Below are 18,509 nucleotides of genomic sequence, written 5' to 3'. Positions count from 1 at the left end.
GATACTTCTGTAGTATAGGCAGGCGGGCGGGCCGGACAAACTGGGTGCGGGGGCCGTATCCGGCCCGCGGGCCGGAGGTTCCCCACCCCTGCTTTACATTCACAACTGTCCCTGCCCCAGTGGAGCTTACAATCTATATTCCCTACCACATGTACACACACACACATTCATTCTAGGGTTAATTTTGTTGGAAGCCAATGAACCTACCAGTATATTTATGGATTGTGGGAGGAAACTGGAGTAATCCCACGCACGCACGGGGAGAATATACATAATCCATACAGTTAGGGCCATGGTGGGAATCGAACCCAAGGCCTCAGCTCTGTGAGGCAGTAATGCTAACCATTACATTGTCAGTGCTGCCCCAATATATCCCTATCTCACTGAATTTATAGAGGGTCATGATTTATTTTTCCATTCATTTAATAAACAAACAAAACAAACTCCTATTTTTTCAGCTGTTATGGTGTGTACACACGGTGAGATTACCTTGCTATTCCACTTACAATCTTTGCTATCTCTGTACTTTTTACATACAATCCATGCAATCAGCTTTAGATTTGCACTATATACTGTAGTCATTGATGCCCTGTCTATCTGGATTTCGATTTGTGCTGTTACGGGAGCGCGCATCGGGAGTGCAAGGTAAAAAACCTGTACGATCTGCATGCGATTTTGACTATATAGTCAAAATCTCATGCTGGATTGTACCGTGTACACAGCATTAGGAATGCAGAAAGCAAAAAGAGTGACAACGTTGTACAATAAAAGGGGAGGTTGCTGCAACCTGGTTGCAGAGGTGGTGTGAAAATGGGGGATATTGGATGCATTAAGTTAAAACCACCATGCTTAATAATTAACCAGACACAATTCATTTTAAAATCCTATTTTACGGAAATTGTGTTGTATTTGTCAGGTTGCTGGATCATTAAAGAGAAGTATTTCTGCATCAGAGGTAGCATTTTAATTTGTTACATTGTTAGTACTGCTGAAAGTAATGGATCAATGCAAACTATAGATTTTTGCCGAATTTCCCATTATCAGCGCAAGCAGTGGAAAGCTATTTTTTTTTTTTTTTTAGTCATGCCACAATTAATATGTTGAATAATGAAAAAGTGTGCAGTATAAAACTTCCACTCATTTGCCTTTTTATTTTGTGTGAGTGCTGTTCAGTACACTCATCTGTAAAATAAACTATTATTATTTTTATTCATTTCTTGGTGTGCCTTTTATGATTTAATATAAGTTCAGTGTTTGGTTTTTTACATTGTACTGTAGCAGCGGTGGCAGTCACAGCACTGGGGATTTTCAATACATCATACAGGGGGAAAAAAAAAACAGTTTAAATTGTCAAGTTACCATTGATGCATTTAGCTGCTGTTTGGTACATTGATAATGCACTGCACACATACAGTAACTGGAGAGTCATCTCATCTCCCAGATCTAAATTAATGCAGCAACACATCTGTCCCTTCGGTACTGTTTAAAATGTTAATTTAGCTTGCCACGCATAAGAAATTTGGAGACCGATCTTTTATAAGGATTCCTTGGTAGTATAACCCTTTTATCATACGCTGGTTGTTTTGTAACTAGTAGATGAGAATGGATATGCTGTTTAAACAAAGCCAAATAAGCATTTTTTTTCCCCTTCTTGCCTCAAATAATTGTGATGAATGTCTTGTATATTAAACAATGATATAATGGCAAACCGATCCACAAAGAGTAAAGGTGCAGAGTGACAGTCTGGTCATTCAAATAAAAACTCTATCATTAAATAAAAGAAATAACTAGAACCATTGTCCCCGCTATTTTTCTGCACAAAACTATGCTTGGCTTGTGTTCTTCATCATTAAAAGACACTCCTTTTAACCCTTTGAGTGCCAACATCATGCCAAAATATTATTGTCAACATCTCTGAGAGAAATGCAAAATAGCGGCTAAAAAGGTCAGCGTCTCTCACATGTGTCATATAAATTCAAATAAAAAAATGTGGTGTAAAAAAAGATTATATTTCCTATATAAAGTAAATATTACAGGTCGTAGCGACGAATAAAAATGTTGGCTTGTCAATTTTCACACCTATTTTGACAAATTCACTTGGCACTCAAGGGGTTAATATCCCCTTGGAAAACGTATAGAAGTGGTGGAGACGATTCGGTTTTTTTGCATGACCGATCATGTACTTTCAAATTTGAAAAGTGTATATAAAATATTAAAATATCTCTTCATCCATAACTCACCTGCACTTTGTTCTATATCTGTACCTTGTACTGATGGATATATTTTTTTCTTTATTCTGTAACTCTCTGAATCCTGAATGCAATGTGGAAAATATATTTATTTTTACATACATAAATGCACCGGCAATTTGTGTGTGTGTGTGTGTGTTTCTATGCACAGGCAAATGCAATATACACCTTCTATTTAGGATCATATAGCAAATGGACTGGTTTTACAATGCTGTAATCTGGAATTGCCATGATGGAAAGAAAAAAACTTGTGAACACATGTGCATGAATGGAATCATTCCACAGTTATTAGGAGATTTATGGCTGATAAAATCGGTACAGAACAGCAAGTGGTGGAGATTGTGTTTTTATTTTAATACAAGAGCCAAGTCTTGCATTAGGACGTTGTTAAAGCCAGTTCAGAAAATAAACGGCACCCAAGGGACAGAACCGTATTCTGTTAGGTTGAAGGGCCTTTAATAATCACGTACCCTAATAGCAGTTTAGGTAGAGTGCGCGTGTGTGAGTGTGTGTGTGTGTGTGTGTGTAAAAGCTAATCTTCTCCTCTGATTTCATAATAACTTATGCAGAGTAACACAAAACAGTTATGATGTGTTGGCACTACAGTTTTTAATAGTTGACTTTTTAAATTAAAAGATAAGTTTGCTGACTGACTTTCTCGAATTCACTTAACGAAAGCCCATAAAACATGTTGCAGGTTTAACAACCACATGCAGCAGAGGAAGAGATTATATCTCTCTCTCCAATTGCAATAGCAGATAAAATATACATCTACAATCTTGCTTTTAGTGATTGAAACATCGCTCCGCTCCTTTCCCAGAAACCACACTCCAAATATTCATAACACAATAAAACAAATTTTAAATTATGGCTTGAAATATTTTGTGACCAACTTTCATAGGTGTGTATATCAGCTGGTTTTATCTAGCCTATAAACCCAAACTTCCTAAACATTGAATAATGAAGATCTGCATGCAGCGACTTTTTTTTTTTTTTTGTACTCCTGCTTCCACATTAACCCTTTCCTAGCAGTTCACGTTTTCCTCTGCAACGGTTTCTTTGTGTGAAATGATTTCCTGATGAATTATTGTCTCCTACGCTAGTAAGAAACCATACAGCAACGAGATCCTTTCTTCTATTACACCAACGTTTTTTTTATTATCACAATTTTAATTCCATTAACAAATTAGGTTGGTGTTTAAATTCTGCATATAGTCTGTAGGAAAATGTAAATGCAGAAGTATCTGCATTGTTCAGTTCTCCTACGCTGGAACGGCAAGGCAGACTTTGTGAGTTCTACACTAGATGGCAGTTTTGTCTTATCTTTCAGGCTTAGCATTCGAACATGATGGAACAGGAAAGGCCATCAATGTTTAGTCTGCACTCAAATGGTCTCTGTATGACCAGTGTAGACCCCAACGGACTTCCTGGAACATGTGTTAGCAATTTAGCTGCAGACATTTCTTTCTTTGTTTTTACTGCTTGGCTCTTTGAGAAAGTGTTGGTGCTGGGTTATGGGCTGTCTGGATCATGTCAGAGGCCATGGGGATCAAGTTCATGTGACAGGCTAGACTGAAAAAGGATGAAGTTGGAGGAGGAAAGCACACTGACCCTCCCTTTCTGCAGCAACAAGTCACTTGGCTGTCTGTGGTGTAAAGCCAGAACGACTGGGCGTTTTTAGTTTTAATACAGCTGAACAAACAAAACACTTTGCCCATTTAACTTTTTCATATTTCATCACTAATACTCAATGCATTCCTAAAAATATGTATTCTGATACTCCTTCGGTTTTTAATGTTCCTTTTTTTTTTTTTCTAGCAACATCCAGACGAGGGGACCTAGAAATCCTGGCATTCTGTATACTGCATTGGATTGCTGGAAAATTGCCCTGGCACCCAAGCTTAAGGGACGCATCCAAAATTCAGGATTCCAAAACAAAGTATGATTAGCGTTTCTAGAGAAGTAACCACGTCCAATTGTCTAATATGTGCAGGTTTCTGCTTCTAGGTGTGCAGCAAACCTTTCTTTGCACTGCACAAGCATTCTTAATAGAACAGATATTATACATGATTAGCAATGTTATTCTGTTCCATATGATCAGGAAAAACAACGTGAACATAATATAATTACCAGTGTACTTGTACAGTGGTATTATTGGGTAAAAGAGCCATAGGCCACATATTCCATGTGACTAGAATGAACCAGGAGACAATGCTGATTAAATTGCTATGCAACACTTGTATATATGTGGGCAGTGAGTGCTCTGAGCCCAGCAAGCAGGTGGCCGCCGACCGTCCGCCACCACCGCCTCCCCCCTCAGCCCCCCAATCACAACATTCACAGCCATATACACAGAGGGGGAATAAATAATCACCATCGTCAGGACTCACTCGGCGCTGCGAAGGCCATGGGGAGAAGGAGGCCGCTGATGACACCAGTGGCCCTCACGCCCGATGGCCAGGGAATGCCTGTGTTTTTTTCTGGGACACTCCCAGAAAATGCTGGCGGCACGCTCCCAAATGGCAGCGGGCATGGTACGAGCACAGGCGGTCAGAGCCTGTGCTCACACAGACGGCTGGTGCATCGTGCATTCCTCCGATTATTGGACAGGCTGCAAATACGCAACCCTTCCGAAGGGGTCTGAATTGGCCCCTGTGTACTAATAGTAATAAAGTGGAGAGAAAGAGAGACACAAAGTACCAGCTAACCGGCTCCTAAATTGCCATGTTGATTATCGGAGAGGAAAGAACTTTTTTTGGGGGGGGGGGGGGGGCACAACTTAAATCTAAATATCTAAAATCCTTTATTCAAGTGTAATAAAACCAAAGACAAAAATAGTTTCTTTCCTCTGATAATCCTTGATCACTATATTAAACTCTGGGGTGATTCTAATCGACTCGCTAAGCTTCAAAAAGTAGCTGCTTAACAAGCCATGTAACAGCGCCTGCCACGAATGCCCACCCCCCTCGGTCCACACATCCCCACCAGCATATGGGGCCAAAATCAAATGTAAGTCAGTCTGGACTGACCTAGATATGGGGGGTTCCAAGAATGGGGCATGCGACTGACATCATGTGATTTCAGCCGCCCTCCCCCAGAAGGCAGGTGCGCCAAGAGTTTTGGTGGGTGCACCCACCAATCTTGTAGGGCGTTCACATTCCCGCCTCCATCCCGACCCCCTATGCGATTGCCAGAAGCCCTGCAAATGCGAATATGCACGGTACGTAAACATCGGTTCCCGTTGACAATTTGCTGGGGACCCAATTAATTTGAATCTGTGGGAGCACTGCCAGACTGTTATGCAATTCATTTGTGGATCAACTGATACATTTGTTTAATATTGCATATAAACTGTTGATGTACTCTGGCCTTTCAAATGATCAGCCTGGCATATAGCTACTCTATCTCTCCTGTGTTCGATAAATGTCAGAAGCCGATTGGTACTTAGTCTCTTTCCACTTGCAAGGAAAAAAGCTGTGGCTGCTGCACTTTGGATTTGATTGAGTTTCACACAAATATACAAGTATCACTTATGCAAAAAAGGCACAGCGTTAGCAGAGTCTTGTGGGATCTGGAGTGTCATGAGGGGATGTTTGGCCTGGCATCAGCAAGGATGTATGAGGATACATCTGTAATTGAGCACCTTGCCAAACCATATTGTGATGCAAATACTGTACATTTTTTTTGCATGCATGGTAAATACTGGCAGCTTTTGCATGTAGTCATAAAATACTGGACCGCTTTATTTTTACACTGTTGTTTATATTTTTTTGGACACACTCCTTTTGAAATATAAATCTCTTCATATGTTACATCTACCCCACCTGCGAGGCAAAACGGTTGACAGAATGTTCTGCTAAATAAGACGACTGTATAGAATTTTTTTATTTTTTTGCACATTTCATTTAATTTTCATTCTTACAATGAAGCAGGGATACATTTCATCTTTTGATCAGGTTTTTTTATTTTATGCAAACAATTAAAAAACAAAATATATATTCACATATGTATGCATTTATCACTGACTGGAGAACATTCTTTTTATGTGGTAAGAGATTATTTCCGCTTTCATTGAGTATTTTGAATTGCTTATTCAGTGAATGTTTCAGATATAGTGTATCAGGTTCCCTAACTCAATGGGTTAATTCATATCCAGATTCACGCTCACACACTAAGTTTTAAGTAGGGAAGTTTGAATATTGAAAATATTCCCCTGGTTATCTCAAAGTTTTAATTTTGGAAGGATTTCATCCACAAAATGTGGAAAATTAATAGAAGGAACTAAACTTGTGAGATTTAACCTTTTTTCCAATTGTTGTTTATATGGCTTTAAAAAATGGTAATCTCAACATTAAATGCACTGAGTTAGAAGAATCAGAATGACTCCTTTTTGCTTTGCTCTTATTATGTATGAATTTAAGCCTCTTACTATGAATAATACATATGTGAATATAAAAGTGAATATCATTGTAAAAGGATAAAGAACGCACAAAAACGGAACACACTGAGCAATTCTCTTTAAACAGAGTTCCATCTAACATACTAGTTCAGCACCAAAGCTGACCGTTTTAGAAACCCTCCATTTGCTATGTAATCAGGATATTAATCTTGTGCAGGAATGATACTGGAACTAGAGGAGAGCATGGGCAAAAATGTAGAGACAAGTCCAACTTCATGTTGAATTCCTTATGGAAAGTAGAATTATTTGGAAATGACTGTGGAGATAGAATATATATATATATATATATATATATATATATATATATATATATAATAATATTTGTGGTATTAGCGCTGAGCCCCTTCTAGTCTCCCTTCCTTTCAAAAAGGTATTAAAGCAATGTCACAAATCTGGAGCTTTTCAATACTCCACACTCTTCCCTATGCACTGTCCCTCCTCTTCAGGGCGGCTGCTTATCTCCTGTGTGTTTCTTGTCCAAGAACACTTTAAAATGAATCTGTAAAAAAAGATGAGAAAAAAGCGCCTCCTAGTGCAGTATCTCTTATTTGTGCGATACCCTTCACCATGGGGGAAATTAACACCCCAACAAATGAAGGTGTACCGTAAGAGGTGGTTCACCACCACTGAAATCTGAGCCTGTATGCAATGTCACCCACAGACAGTTGTTGCAGTCAGGGTTCCCACAGCTTCTATAGTTTCCTCCCCTATGGAACCGGGTATAATCCACTGTTTGCTCCACAATAGTATCACATGTATTAGAAAGCAAAATAATAGGAGATGATAGTGTAATATGTAAACACAAATTTTATTACACGACACAATGACAACTCAGTTGCCCTTACAATGTTAAAATAAGGTATAAGCTTATCTGATGTGTGCTCTGCCAGCACCCTTGAGGTCAGTCAATGTCCATCAATGGAAATCCTCAACGCGTTTCGTCCTTTGCATATTACTGGACTTCTTCAGGAGTGTATGTGGACTTGCATGACAGTCCCTATATTTATATATTTATACCTATACTAATTAACCCACAATCATTCAATTCCGCCGCATACCCGGTACGATACTTCCGGTTTCCGGGGTTATGGAACGCACGCGTCACTTCCTGTGACGTGCGCCCATACAATTCTCATCCGTGGAACGCATATTGTGCCTCTGGTTAGCCTGTTTCCGGAACGTAGCCCCTAGTCCGCCTCTTTCTTTCATGCAAGGCTAAACCCAGGAGTCCGCCCATCTCTTCACATTGGAGCGGCTCTAATGGGACGCCAACTCGCTGTTGCTAAGCTACTGTTTCATCTAGTTACCGCTCCATCTCTCTCAATCGGATGCGTGCATTGTACTTCTGCATTGCTAGGTTTTCATATAACTACCCTTCATACACCTTTTTGGTGCAGAGCCTAATATTGGGGGAACAAGCTGATACAAATTATTAAAAAACATTTGCAAACTATCTCAAATTCATAAACCAATATAATCCAATTTAGGTGTCCTGCCGATTTTGTATACAGGGGGGATTAAACGGTCACAGTGCCTACCTCCCCGCATATTCATCAGCCAGGGACCACCTACAGTACATAATTCTACACCATAAATACACACAATTGTATGCTAATATAAAATGCACAAATAAATATAGAACGTATATTACAAAGGAGGTTTTTCTAAAAAGTTAGTTAAAAAGAGTTATAAAAAGAATTTAAAAGAAAGAAATTCATCAAATTTACAGCTTCATAAGAATGGTGCAATTTCATAATTGTCATTTAACCCGTTGGGTGTCAAAGTGTTAAGTGCATGTATCCAGAACATTTCCCTTCTGGACCCACATTTCCATTATGATATTTTTTGAAATGTCTTGGGATTGTGTGGGTTTCCACTTTATTCTTAATACCTCTTACATGCTCTTGTATACGCAATTTCAATTGTCTTTTCGTCTTGCCTACGTATTTCAGTCCACACTTGCACTCTAACATGTATACTACCCAGCACGTGTTGCAATTTACAAGGCTTTTTATATATATATATCTATATCTCAATTGTTGGTAACCGGCACTCCAAATAACAGAAGACAATTGCCCCCGGGGCCCTCCAAGAGGGGGTATGTAGAGGCAGCCACGGCTGCTGGCAGCACTCGGATGAGGGTCTTGACAACGTGAATAAAGAAGCTGGAGCCGTGCACAGCTTAGTTGCTAACCGTTTCGGAAATTTTAATTCCTTCGTCAGAGAACCTGTGTATATAACAAATAGGAGAAGCGCACAGTGAGCGTAAAAGTAAAGAGCACTTTACTAATTGTAATAATTGTAACACGCCTCCTGATGAAGTCTAGGATGACGGAACGCTTTGAGGCTGTTCCCATTGTTGACATTAACGCTGAAGCCGTCCTTCGATCTGTTCCTTCCCGGTATCTGCCACCTGGTTAATCTGTCCTGGATGCCCTGATGATCGCTGTACTTATGCTCGGTGATTCCATGCTGATGTTTGCAGTTTTAAACCCATCAGTATGTGAGCCTTATTACAATTAGTGCTGTTTACCTTTACACTCATTGTGCGCTTCTCCTGTTTGTTTCCTCTAAGTCCCTCAGGAAGACAGTTAGAGAAATTAAAATTGTATTAGGTGTCTACGGAACGTTTCAATTAAGCCCTGTCCTCAGCCCCAACCTACAGCAAGAGGGCACCCACATATACACCATACTTACCAGCCCCTGGAACTCACAGGGCAGCTGCACGCCTGAATCTGCCGGCTGAAAGCGATCAACGAGCACTGTGTATGTGGGAGCCCTCTTGCTGTAGGTTGGAGCTGTGGATAGTGCTTATACCGGAGACGTTCCCATGGACACCTAATAAACTTTTCATTCCTTTAACTGTCTCCTGAGTGCTGTTTATTCCTGAGGGACTTGGATTCATAAACTGCATTCTGTGAGCACCGGGAGCAAGGTGTATTTTCTATTATTGAGTGTCATCATTATTGGAACTAAACTCTCACTCTCTCTATCTATCTATCTATCTATCTATCTATCTATCTATCTATCTATCTATCATCTCTTACAATAATGGAGAATGGATATTGGGTATCCAGTCTTTGAGTGCTGCCTTATTGTAGGTTATAGATTTGGTAGGATTTAACCCCTCACATAGGAGGGCAATATATATATACACATACATACTGTGTGTACCAGCACAAAGGTACAAACCTAATTACATGTGCAAAGATACCCAAAAAGTATTCAAATGGTTTCACACCCAATACATTAAATGGGTGACTGCTCAACAAAAAAAAATGCACTGTGCAAAATCTATAGATATAAAAATGGATGTGTTGCCCTTTGATAAGAGCCTTTTGGCTTAAGGTCACAAAATATGCACTAGAGCATCTGGTAAAGTATATTCCGTTAGGGGACTCTTGGGCAATATTTGGTATGATTCCAGGGGGGCAACGTGTATAAAGAGGCTGTAAAAGATTGCCTTTAATATCTAGCGACCATGATTTATTGCATGTATAATTTGGCACATCAAGTGTCAAATCGTAAGCAGCCTCCTGTGGGAGCTGCGGGGCATAATGGTCCGACTTGTCCTAAGAACATCTCGGACCCAGTGTATGGGGGCCTTTACTCTATACACAAATACATCCACAGATCCACACCTCTGTGGAGGTTAATGTATTTGTTCCTAGGTTGGGGTCCTGATAGCGCAGGCGTGACTGGACCATTCGAGGTGGGGGCAGCCACTGCGACCCCAAATATGGCTGGCATGTGTCTGGCTTTGCAGCTAGGCTGCCCGTACTGAGCCATCGCTTCACTTGCACTTTAGTGATGCAAATGCAACATTGTTGGAATGATAGAAATGTTGTTATAATTGTTCTTAGGGCAGTATTCAATGAAAATATTCTCCGTGCATGGCGAGCGTTTTTTTTCGCTCGCCATGCACTCGCCGTGTTTTTGCGGAGATTCTCCATGTTTGGAGATTCTCCGCCACGGCACTTTATACACTATTCAATGTGACATACTCGCCGCCCCTCGCGGAGAGTATCAGCCAATCCGGTGTATGAGGTGACGCTGCAGGGAGCCTGAGGATGGCGGCAGGCAGGGAGATGGAAGTCCCAGAAGGTATGTGGGGGGGAGGTGGGCTCCCCGGGAGCCAGGCAGCACAGGCTGCCCCCCGATCGTGCATATGTAATGATCGGTTGCAGTGAATATATGAATATCTAATGAGCGGCTCGGCTCCCGGCCCCCTGCTGGCTGCTCTGTGTAAAAAAAAAAAAAAACACACATATATATATATATATATATATATATATATATATATATATATATATATATATATATATATATATATATATATATATATATATATATATATATATATATATATATATATATATATATTTAAATTAAATATATATTCATGTGCTATAAGCACATGAATAAAAATAGCATGCCCTTTCACAGATTAAAATTCCTGATTTTTTGACACCAAAATTAAAACCTTTTATTGTAAAAGTTCATATTCCACTTCTCCATGAAAAGATGGGAGAATTGCTACATGGCGAAAATCACTTAGAAAGACGGCGAGAAGTGCACGTTGAATAGGGTTGCTCGCTTTTTGAGAGCAAAAGTCTCCGCCCAACGCGAGAAAAGCACAAACTCGCCATATAACACGGAGAATTTTTCTCATTGAATACTGCCCTTAGAATAGAAATGGCTCCTCATATTCTTTATAAGTATACATACTGGATCAGTACAATGGAAAATATAACCATAAGCATATTATCTTCTTTCAGGTTTGTTAATGACCGCCCAAATTCTGTCACTGAGTGGTTAGGTCATAAAGACGGCCGCTGTAAGTATTACATAACGCTCCTTTTGTTGTACTGCAGACTGTTTAACCCTTTGAGTGCAAAGGGAAATTGTCAAAATAGATGTAGAAACCGCCAAGCAAACCTTTTTATTTATTAACCCTTTGAGCGCCGACGTTGCTGTGAGCAATCCTCAATATATCTGTTAAAAATGCCAGCGCCTCTCACAGCGACTGTTCTTTTTTGGGTGCAATATTCACCTAAATTTCAGTTAATTGATTTTGGCTGTATTTGTATTTGTTCATACCAAAAGAACAGTCGCTGCGAGCGATGCAGGCATTTTGCGCGGGTATTTGGAGGATCGCTTCCAGCAGCGTTGGCACTCAAAGGGTTAAGCGCCAATCTTCACTTCAATATGAATTCTGATAAATGCAGGGGGATCTAGCTGTGCTGTATGGAGAATACTATACGCATTGATCTGTAACAGAGGCCTATTAATACTGCAGCAATGGTCAGAGGGTGCGATGTGAACCCTATTTATTTCTGTACAATGGGAATTGTGATATTAAGGATGTTCAGAAATCAAAAGCGTTTATAAATATGTGACATTAAAGCCAAACCATATCGCATTGCTAATCTCTTCTCTCCAAATTGCACATGCACAATAAGCATGTAGTATTAAATTAATTTGTGTTTTCCAATCAGGGAGAGTGCCAAAAACCCATATGCAAATAGAAATTTGTACTGCCATATGGTAATGTAATAAACATTACAGTGCCCTCTGGGGCCAAAGTAATTTTACATCTTTGTTGCCAAAGGGGATCTTCATTTGTCACATAGGGATTCCCTAGATATCTCTGATTATAACCAAGAGTAAAAACAAGCCTACTATCCTTAAGATTAAGGAACATGGTACATAACTTAATCCTTTTAAGCCTACTGTACTGTACTTGCCACTGTGTATAGTATAATGTGGAATGGTCAGAAACTGTGTTACAATGTTATTATCCATATACTCTAATGCCGCTGACAGACTGGCATTAGAATGTTTCTTTTAAGATGTGTTAATAGTGCAATGCAAGCACGTGTAAATGGATGTAAAAATAAACATCATTGTACTGAATGATATTGTATATATTTAAATTTAACTTTCTCTGCAAGTGTTATTTTTTCTTTTCTTTTACATTTCTTGTATTTCAGTGTGTTTATCCCTTTGAGTGCCAACATTTCTGAAAGATGTTCAAATTATCCACAAAAAAAATGCCAGCGTTGCTTACATTTGTTATATAAATTCAAATAAAAAATGTTATATAGGAAATAGAATCTATTTTTACCCAAGTTAAACATTACAGGTCATTATGATGAAGAAAAATGTTTGCTTGCCAATTTTCACACCTATTTGGACAAATTCACTTGGCGCTCAGGGTTAAGTCAAGCCAAAAGGTGCCCATACACTAGGGCGATTCCATGGCAATTTGGTCACTTTTCATTCGATTCTGGCGGGAAATCAGATCAAAAGTGACCAATCGCATGTGTCTGAGATGCGCGGTCCAGTGAGCATTGCATTAAAGCTTGAAGATCGCACCTACTGCACAATAGATCTATATCATGACGCCAAGCCTTTCGGCAGGCTTGACTGGCATTGCATGCAATACATTGTATGCAAAATGACTGCATACGGTGTAGTCCATGCAGTCCGGGTGGTTCAAGGGGCAGTCGCAGGCGACTTCTCCCCTCGAAGTCACCCTAGTGTATGGGCGTCTTTAGACACAGTAGAATATTTATACATGCATTGTGTTTGAATGTATGTAGTACTGAAATTCTCTCTACCTGGGTCCCCCAAGTAATAGAGCTGCATTGTGTGAGGCTGGTACAAGAATGCAGAAGCCTGGCTTCAGCTAATCAGCCCTGTTCCTACTACGTAACACCTGTCTTCTCTTCCCTGCATTGGATCTTTAGAACTAATCTGTTTCAAGATTGTTTAACTACTGTAGCATTTAATATGCTATATATAACCAGGGTCCTAGGTACTTGAAGCTTCTAACTCCCTATAATCCAATTTGCTCACATCCATCCGCAGATGATGGACATTACCTAGAATTTCCCATATTAGTTAAAGCGTAAGCTTCTATCACTGCAGCTCTTTACTCTTTGGAACTCACTGGTTCACTTAAAACAGGTTCTAAGACTAATGCATATCCTTTAACATTTCCCAGGTAAACACCAGCACAAGGTGCAGGGCTATGGGTATATGGGGCATGGCCATGGGTAATGGGGGCATTAAAGGAGTCCGCACTGCTTTTTAACGATATCACTTAGTGTGTATCCTGTGGAACGTTTGCTTTGCAGGACCGCCAATACCATTAACAATATTGGTGGTAACGCATATCATATAATGTGTACGGGGCATTGATCCTTCCAGTACTGTCAATACAATCTGCACAAAATAGTAAATATGTTTTTTTTTTAATGTTTTAAAATTAACTGATTCCACCTTTAATAAAAGAGCAAGGTTTTCATAATAAAATCTGCACTTCGAAAATACTGTATGCTGTTTTTATGTCATTCACCAGAAAAACTGAGACGACCACCTCCATTCCCCATACGGGTGCCGGACGGCTCCCCGACAGTCGAATAAAATAGGTGGCGAGCGCAGCATGCCCGCAAGGGGCTTCATTGCACTCCCCCCGCTGTGCAGTCGGGATTCCAACATCTGAGTAATGACTGTCGGAATCCCGACTGTCGGTGAAATATACCACACCCCCCCCCCCCCATACAGTACATGCACACGCACCATCTAATTAATATGTAAATTCCACACATAAAGTACTAGATATATCTGCAATCCTTTGCTTATTTGCAGTGAAGGTGACATCACCACCAGTGATGCAAGTAAAATTGTTTCTTACAGGTAATCTGTGAGTGTGCCATTGTCAAGTGCTTTAAACAAATGGACATGGTCATACAAAAACACGGATTATGGCTGCATGACTCTGCCCCTTTTCTCTGCACTCTGTGGGCATAAACTGGGACTTGCATTGCAGTGCAGCTTAGGGTGGCAGTAAAAAGTAAAAAACTACAAATATTGTAGTTAACAATGTAAGTAATCCCACTTTTTATCCCCTTACTACTAAGCCAATGAAAATTCTAAATATAAAATATGCAAAACAATTGCCACCTGTAAGTGCATGTTATACACACTAATTCATATAATGCCCTCACCTTGCTCCGGGTTGTATCTTGGTCTGTCCTCCCTGAAGCTTGTTTGCCATGTACTACCACCCAAAGCTGCACTCTATCTGCGTGGGGCTAATCTGAAACCATTTGACTCCCAGTAACTCCTGTCTGGCACCGTAAATATAGTTTCCCCAAAGGCACCACCAACTGGGACCCTCCTGTTTTAGCATGAGGATATGGTTTGGGGCAAAAAGGAGTGGGGAGACCGGTTCAGTTTGAGAGAGAGAGCACAGAGCTATTTTTCCCCAATATTTGGGCAATGTTTTTTATTTGATTATCCAATGAAAAGCACATTTTCTGCCAAAAGCCCTGCCACAGTCCCGTTTTTGCTACAAAACTAGGCAGCTTTAAAGGATTCTGCCCTGCCTGCCGAAAGTAGTGAAACAAAATCTTCACTAAACAGACATAAGCGCCGGCTTAACGGGGCTAATTGGGAAGCCCCCGTTGAGCAGTGATCGTGGCTAATAATATATCGGTCAAAGTTGTAATTTAATGTAAATGTTGTATATTTTATTTCTATGTGAATTCTACAAACTACTCCTACGTTGTATTCGATTATACATTTGCAATGTTTGTTTTTCTTTTTTTCATGGCTTTCCTTGAGCATAAAATGTATGCAAGGAAAGAGGTATCAAACCTTTTGGAGGGAGAGAAAATACTAACCAATCAGCTTCTGTCAACTTACAGGCTGTGTTTGAAAAATGACAGAAGCTGATTGGTTGAAACTTTATTTCTTTCCAAGTTGGATACATCTCCCATAAAGTATTAAAAAACAATCTTCTACAACCCTATAATTTTTATTTGGATGGGTTAAAGGGCAATGAACCAACTTATCATTTTAAAACTGTTTCTTTTCAGACACTATATTACAGTACACCTAGTAACTCTCAAATCTGTTTTATCCATCTCCAGATGAACTGGCTGAGTTTATGGATGCAGTTTCCAGTTTGAACTACAGTGAAAAGCCAAATTATGAAGCTCTGAAGAGAATCCTGTTGAAGGCTTTGGAGTCTGCTGGAACTAATCTTCGTGCTCCGCTCATTTTTTCAAATGAGAGATCCTTTTCAAAAATGTCTACTACTGTTAAAAAGGTATGAATTCTATATAAATGTCTTCATCAATATTATCATTTCATATCAAAGGGACTTTATAAGCCACATGTATACCCCTATTGAAATGAAAACTGAATTTAAACATAATGGGGTTTTAGTGGTACCAGCTACTATCTGCAAACTTTGAATCTGCCAAACCTCATGCGGGATAGGGAAGAGGGAAATATACAACTGGTTTCGTTGTGAGGGAAGTGCAGCCTAACGCTACTTTTAAAATGCATTGTCAAAAAGTAAACCAAAGAGCCAGGCCATGTATGTGCAACTTGCAGGATAGTAAATTCTGTAGTTAGGAAATTAAAACCAGACCCAATGTGAGGTGGATAATACTCACTGGTTTCAGTTTACTTATGGATGCCTTCCAGAGACACCAGTCTGCTCTCAGACACTTGCATTATCTAGTAGAGAATTTGTCCGTAAAATAACTATTTTTAGTATCCCACTATGCAGCTGCCGAACTCCACCGTTACCACCAGGTGGTTGCCCTATGACAATATGTAATCATTTTTGCCCCATCAATTGTTGAAAAAAATACATTACCAATTTTGTAACAAAACCACTTCAGTGTGTCAGATGGAATCGAGCATCTTATACTGTAAAATAATGGTGTTTACTAGATATTTGCAATATGTCACATTGGTACTTATGTAGTATCTGGGCGTCCGATTTAGAAATCGGATCGCATCACATCGCATCGCATGCGACCAAATCGTATGCGATGCGATGGTCAAGATTTTTCCATAGGATTCAATGTTAAAATGGTCTGAGTCCATTTTAACATAGAATTCAATTGGAAAAAGGGGTCCTTTTCCTTTCCCCACTATCCAAGTGGGCATGGAGTTGGATACAAACCTGTGGCGAGCCACCGAGCCCGAAGCGTAGCGAGCCCCGCGAGGGGACACAGAATACTTTTTAAGAAATATGCGTTCGCTCGCCACGCTTCGGGCTCGGTGGCTCGCTGCGCTCGCCACGCTATATAAAATCAACTCTATGCCCACTTGGATAGTGGGGAAATGAACAGGACCTTCTTAACATTGAATCCTATGCAAAATCGCATCGCATCGCATCTGATTGTATGCCTTAAGGTAAGGCATACAATCACAAAATCGGACGCCCAGATACTACATAAGTACCTGTCACATTTAATACATTAAGTAAAATGTATTGTATATGGTAACATGATTTTATTTGCAATTTTGAAGAAAAAAATTGCACAATATAAAACAATGCCTGATATCCAGAACACCCCTTTCCTTTTAAATAGTCTGCACTGTATATCTAGGTGCCAAAGATGTGATAGTTACAGTGGGATTTTCACTTATATTTCATAGTACTTAATATTTAAATATTAAAATCAAGAAATGTTGTTTGACCACATATAAGAACCAGTCTGCCCTAAACACATGTACACAAACACAGGAGACAAGAGGGAAACCAGTCCATTTTATATACAGTACTGTAGTGTATCTTTCCTTCCCCTGGTGCAGGGCTGGGCAACACCGGCCCTCCAGATGTTGATGAACTACACATCCCAGGATGCTTTGCATTAGTTTTGCTATGTGGCCATGCTGAAACTGATGCAAGGCATGCTGGGATGGTAGTTCATAAACATGTGGATGGCCGGTGTTGCCCAGCCCTGCCCTGGTGTATCCCCAGGTTCTCAGTTGAGTAAGCAGTACTCTTGTAGTGTTGTAACTTCTTTACTATTTTATATTAATGTGAGCTTAAATATTTTCTCTGAGAAGAAGTCCACTTGAAGGGCCTACTAATTCCATATACAAAGTGCAATCAGGGATGGTGGTTGCTTCTTGTGGTGCTTCTTGCTCTAAGTGTAGTTCTCTTGCTTTAAAAGACATAATTTTGACAGGGAATTTTCAACACCTCCCCTGAACGAGTACAACCCAGGTGATGTTGTTACTACAGGCATTTGGCCGAGTCATCAGTATGGCAGAATCATCATTTGCATTCTCAGCAGCTACAGATCATGAGAGTAGAGACAGACACAATTGGGATTGTTTTTGCCATGGGGAAGACTTGTCAAAATCCAGCTCCTTGAACACTGTACCATCTTCGCTTCATCCATCTTAGGGAATTGCCCATGAATGTAGACACCTCACAGTTACTGGTCTGGATAAGGAACAGATGCTCTGTCTGTGCCAGTTCACTTACTGCTGGAGTATGGGTTCTTTTTCATTGTCTGCAGTCCTTCTGTTTTGGCCTTGTTCTCAATGGTATTGTAGTAACTTCATGATTGTCTTTTTGGTGTAATGCCATGGTAGACCACTACAGTCCTCGAGAGCTATCAACAGTTTACGTTTTCTAGATCACCTAGCTGGGGCACAGGTACATTCATTACTGACTGACACATTATAAATGATCCATAGGTGGAGCTAATTACTTCACTTATGATTCTGTGAGGAGACCTAGAAAACCTTAACTGTTGGTAGCTCTCAAAGACTGGAGTTTACTATCCCTGGTGTAATGTAATCTGCATCAGGGACACAAATGCCTTATGGAAGAAGTTCCCAAACGTGGTTCTCAGGGTATCCTGACAGTCCAGGTTTTGATTATAGCCATACTTTGCCCAGGTGACTTAACTAGTACTTCAGTCAATATGATTTAACATCGGGATTCTTTAAAACATCCTCTTTTGGAGTGCCTT

General features: G+C 40.0%; 1 protein-coding gene across 5 annotated transcripts in view; it reads left to right on the top strand.

Moving 5' to 3' along the window:
* Window positions 1-18,509, top strand: part of VRK2 (VRK serine/threonine kinase 2) — an 80,706-nt gene that overhangs the window by 34,473 nt on the left and 27,724 nt on the right. For all 5 annotated transcript variants that reach the window (XM_083175894.1, XM_083175895.1, XM_083175897.1 and 2 more), the window contains exons 9-11: window positions 4,068-4,188; window positions 11,487-11,545; window positions 15,651-15,829. In XM_083175894.1, the coding sequence (XP_083032020.1) occupies window positions 4,068-4,188; window positions 11,487-11,545; window positions 15,651-15,829 (359 nt within the window). The remainder of the gene's footprint in view (window positions 1-4,067; window positions 4,189-11,486; window positions 11,546-15,650; window positions 15,830-18,509) is intronic.

The sequence above is a fragment of the Crinia signifera genome, chromosome 3, assembly GCF_055691185.1.
Source record: "Crinia signifera chromosome 3, ASM5569118v1, whole genome shotgun sequence".
NCBI classification, from domain to species: domain Eukaryota; kingdom Metazoa; phylum Chordata; class Amphibia; order Anura; family Myobatrachidae; genus Crinia; species Crinia signifera.
This window is presented reverse-complemented; position numbering and strand designations above follow the sequence as displayed.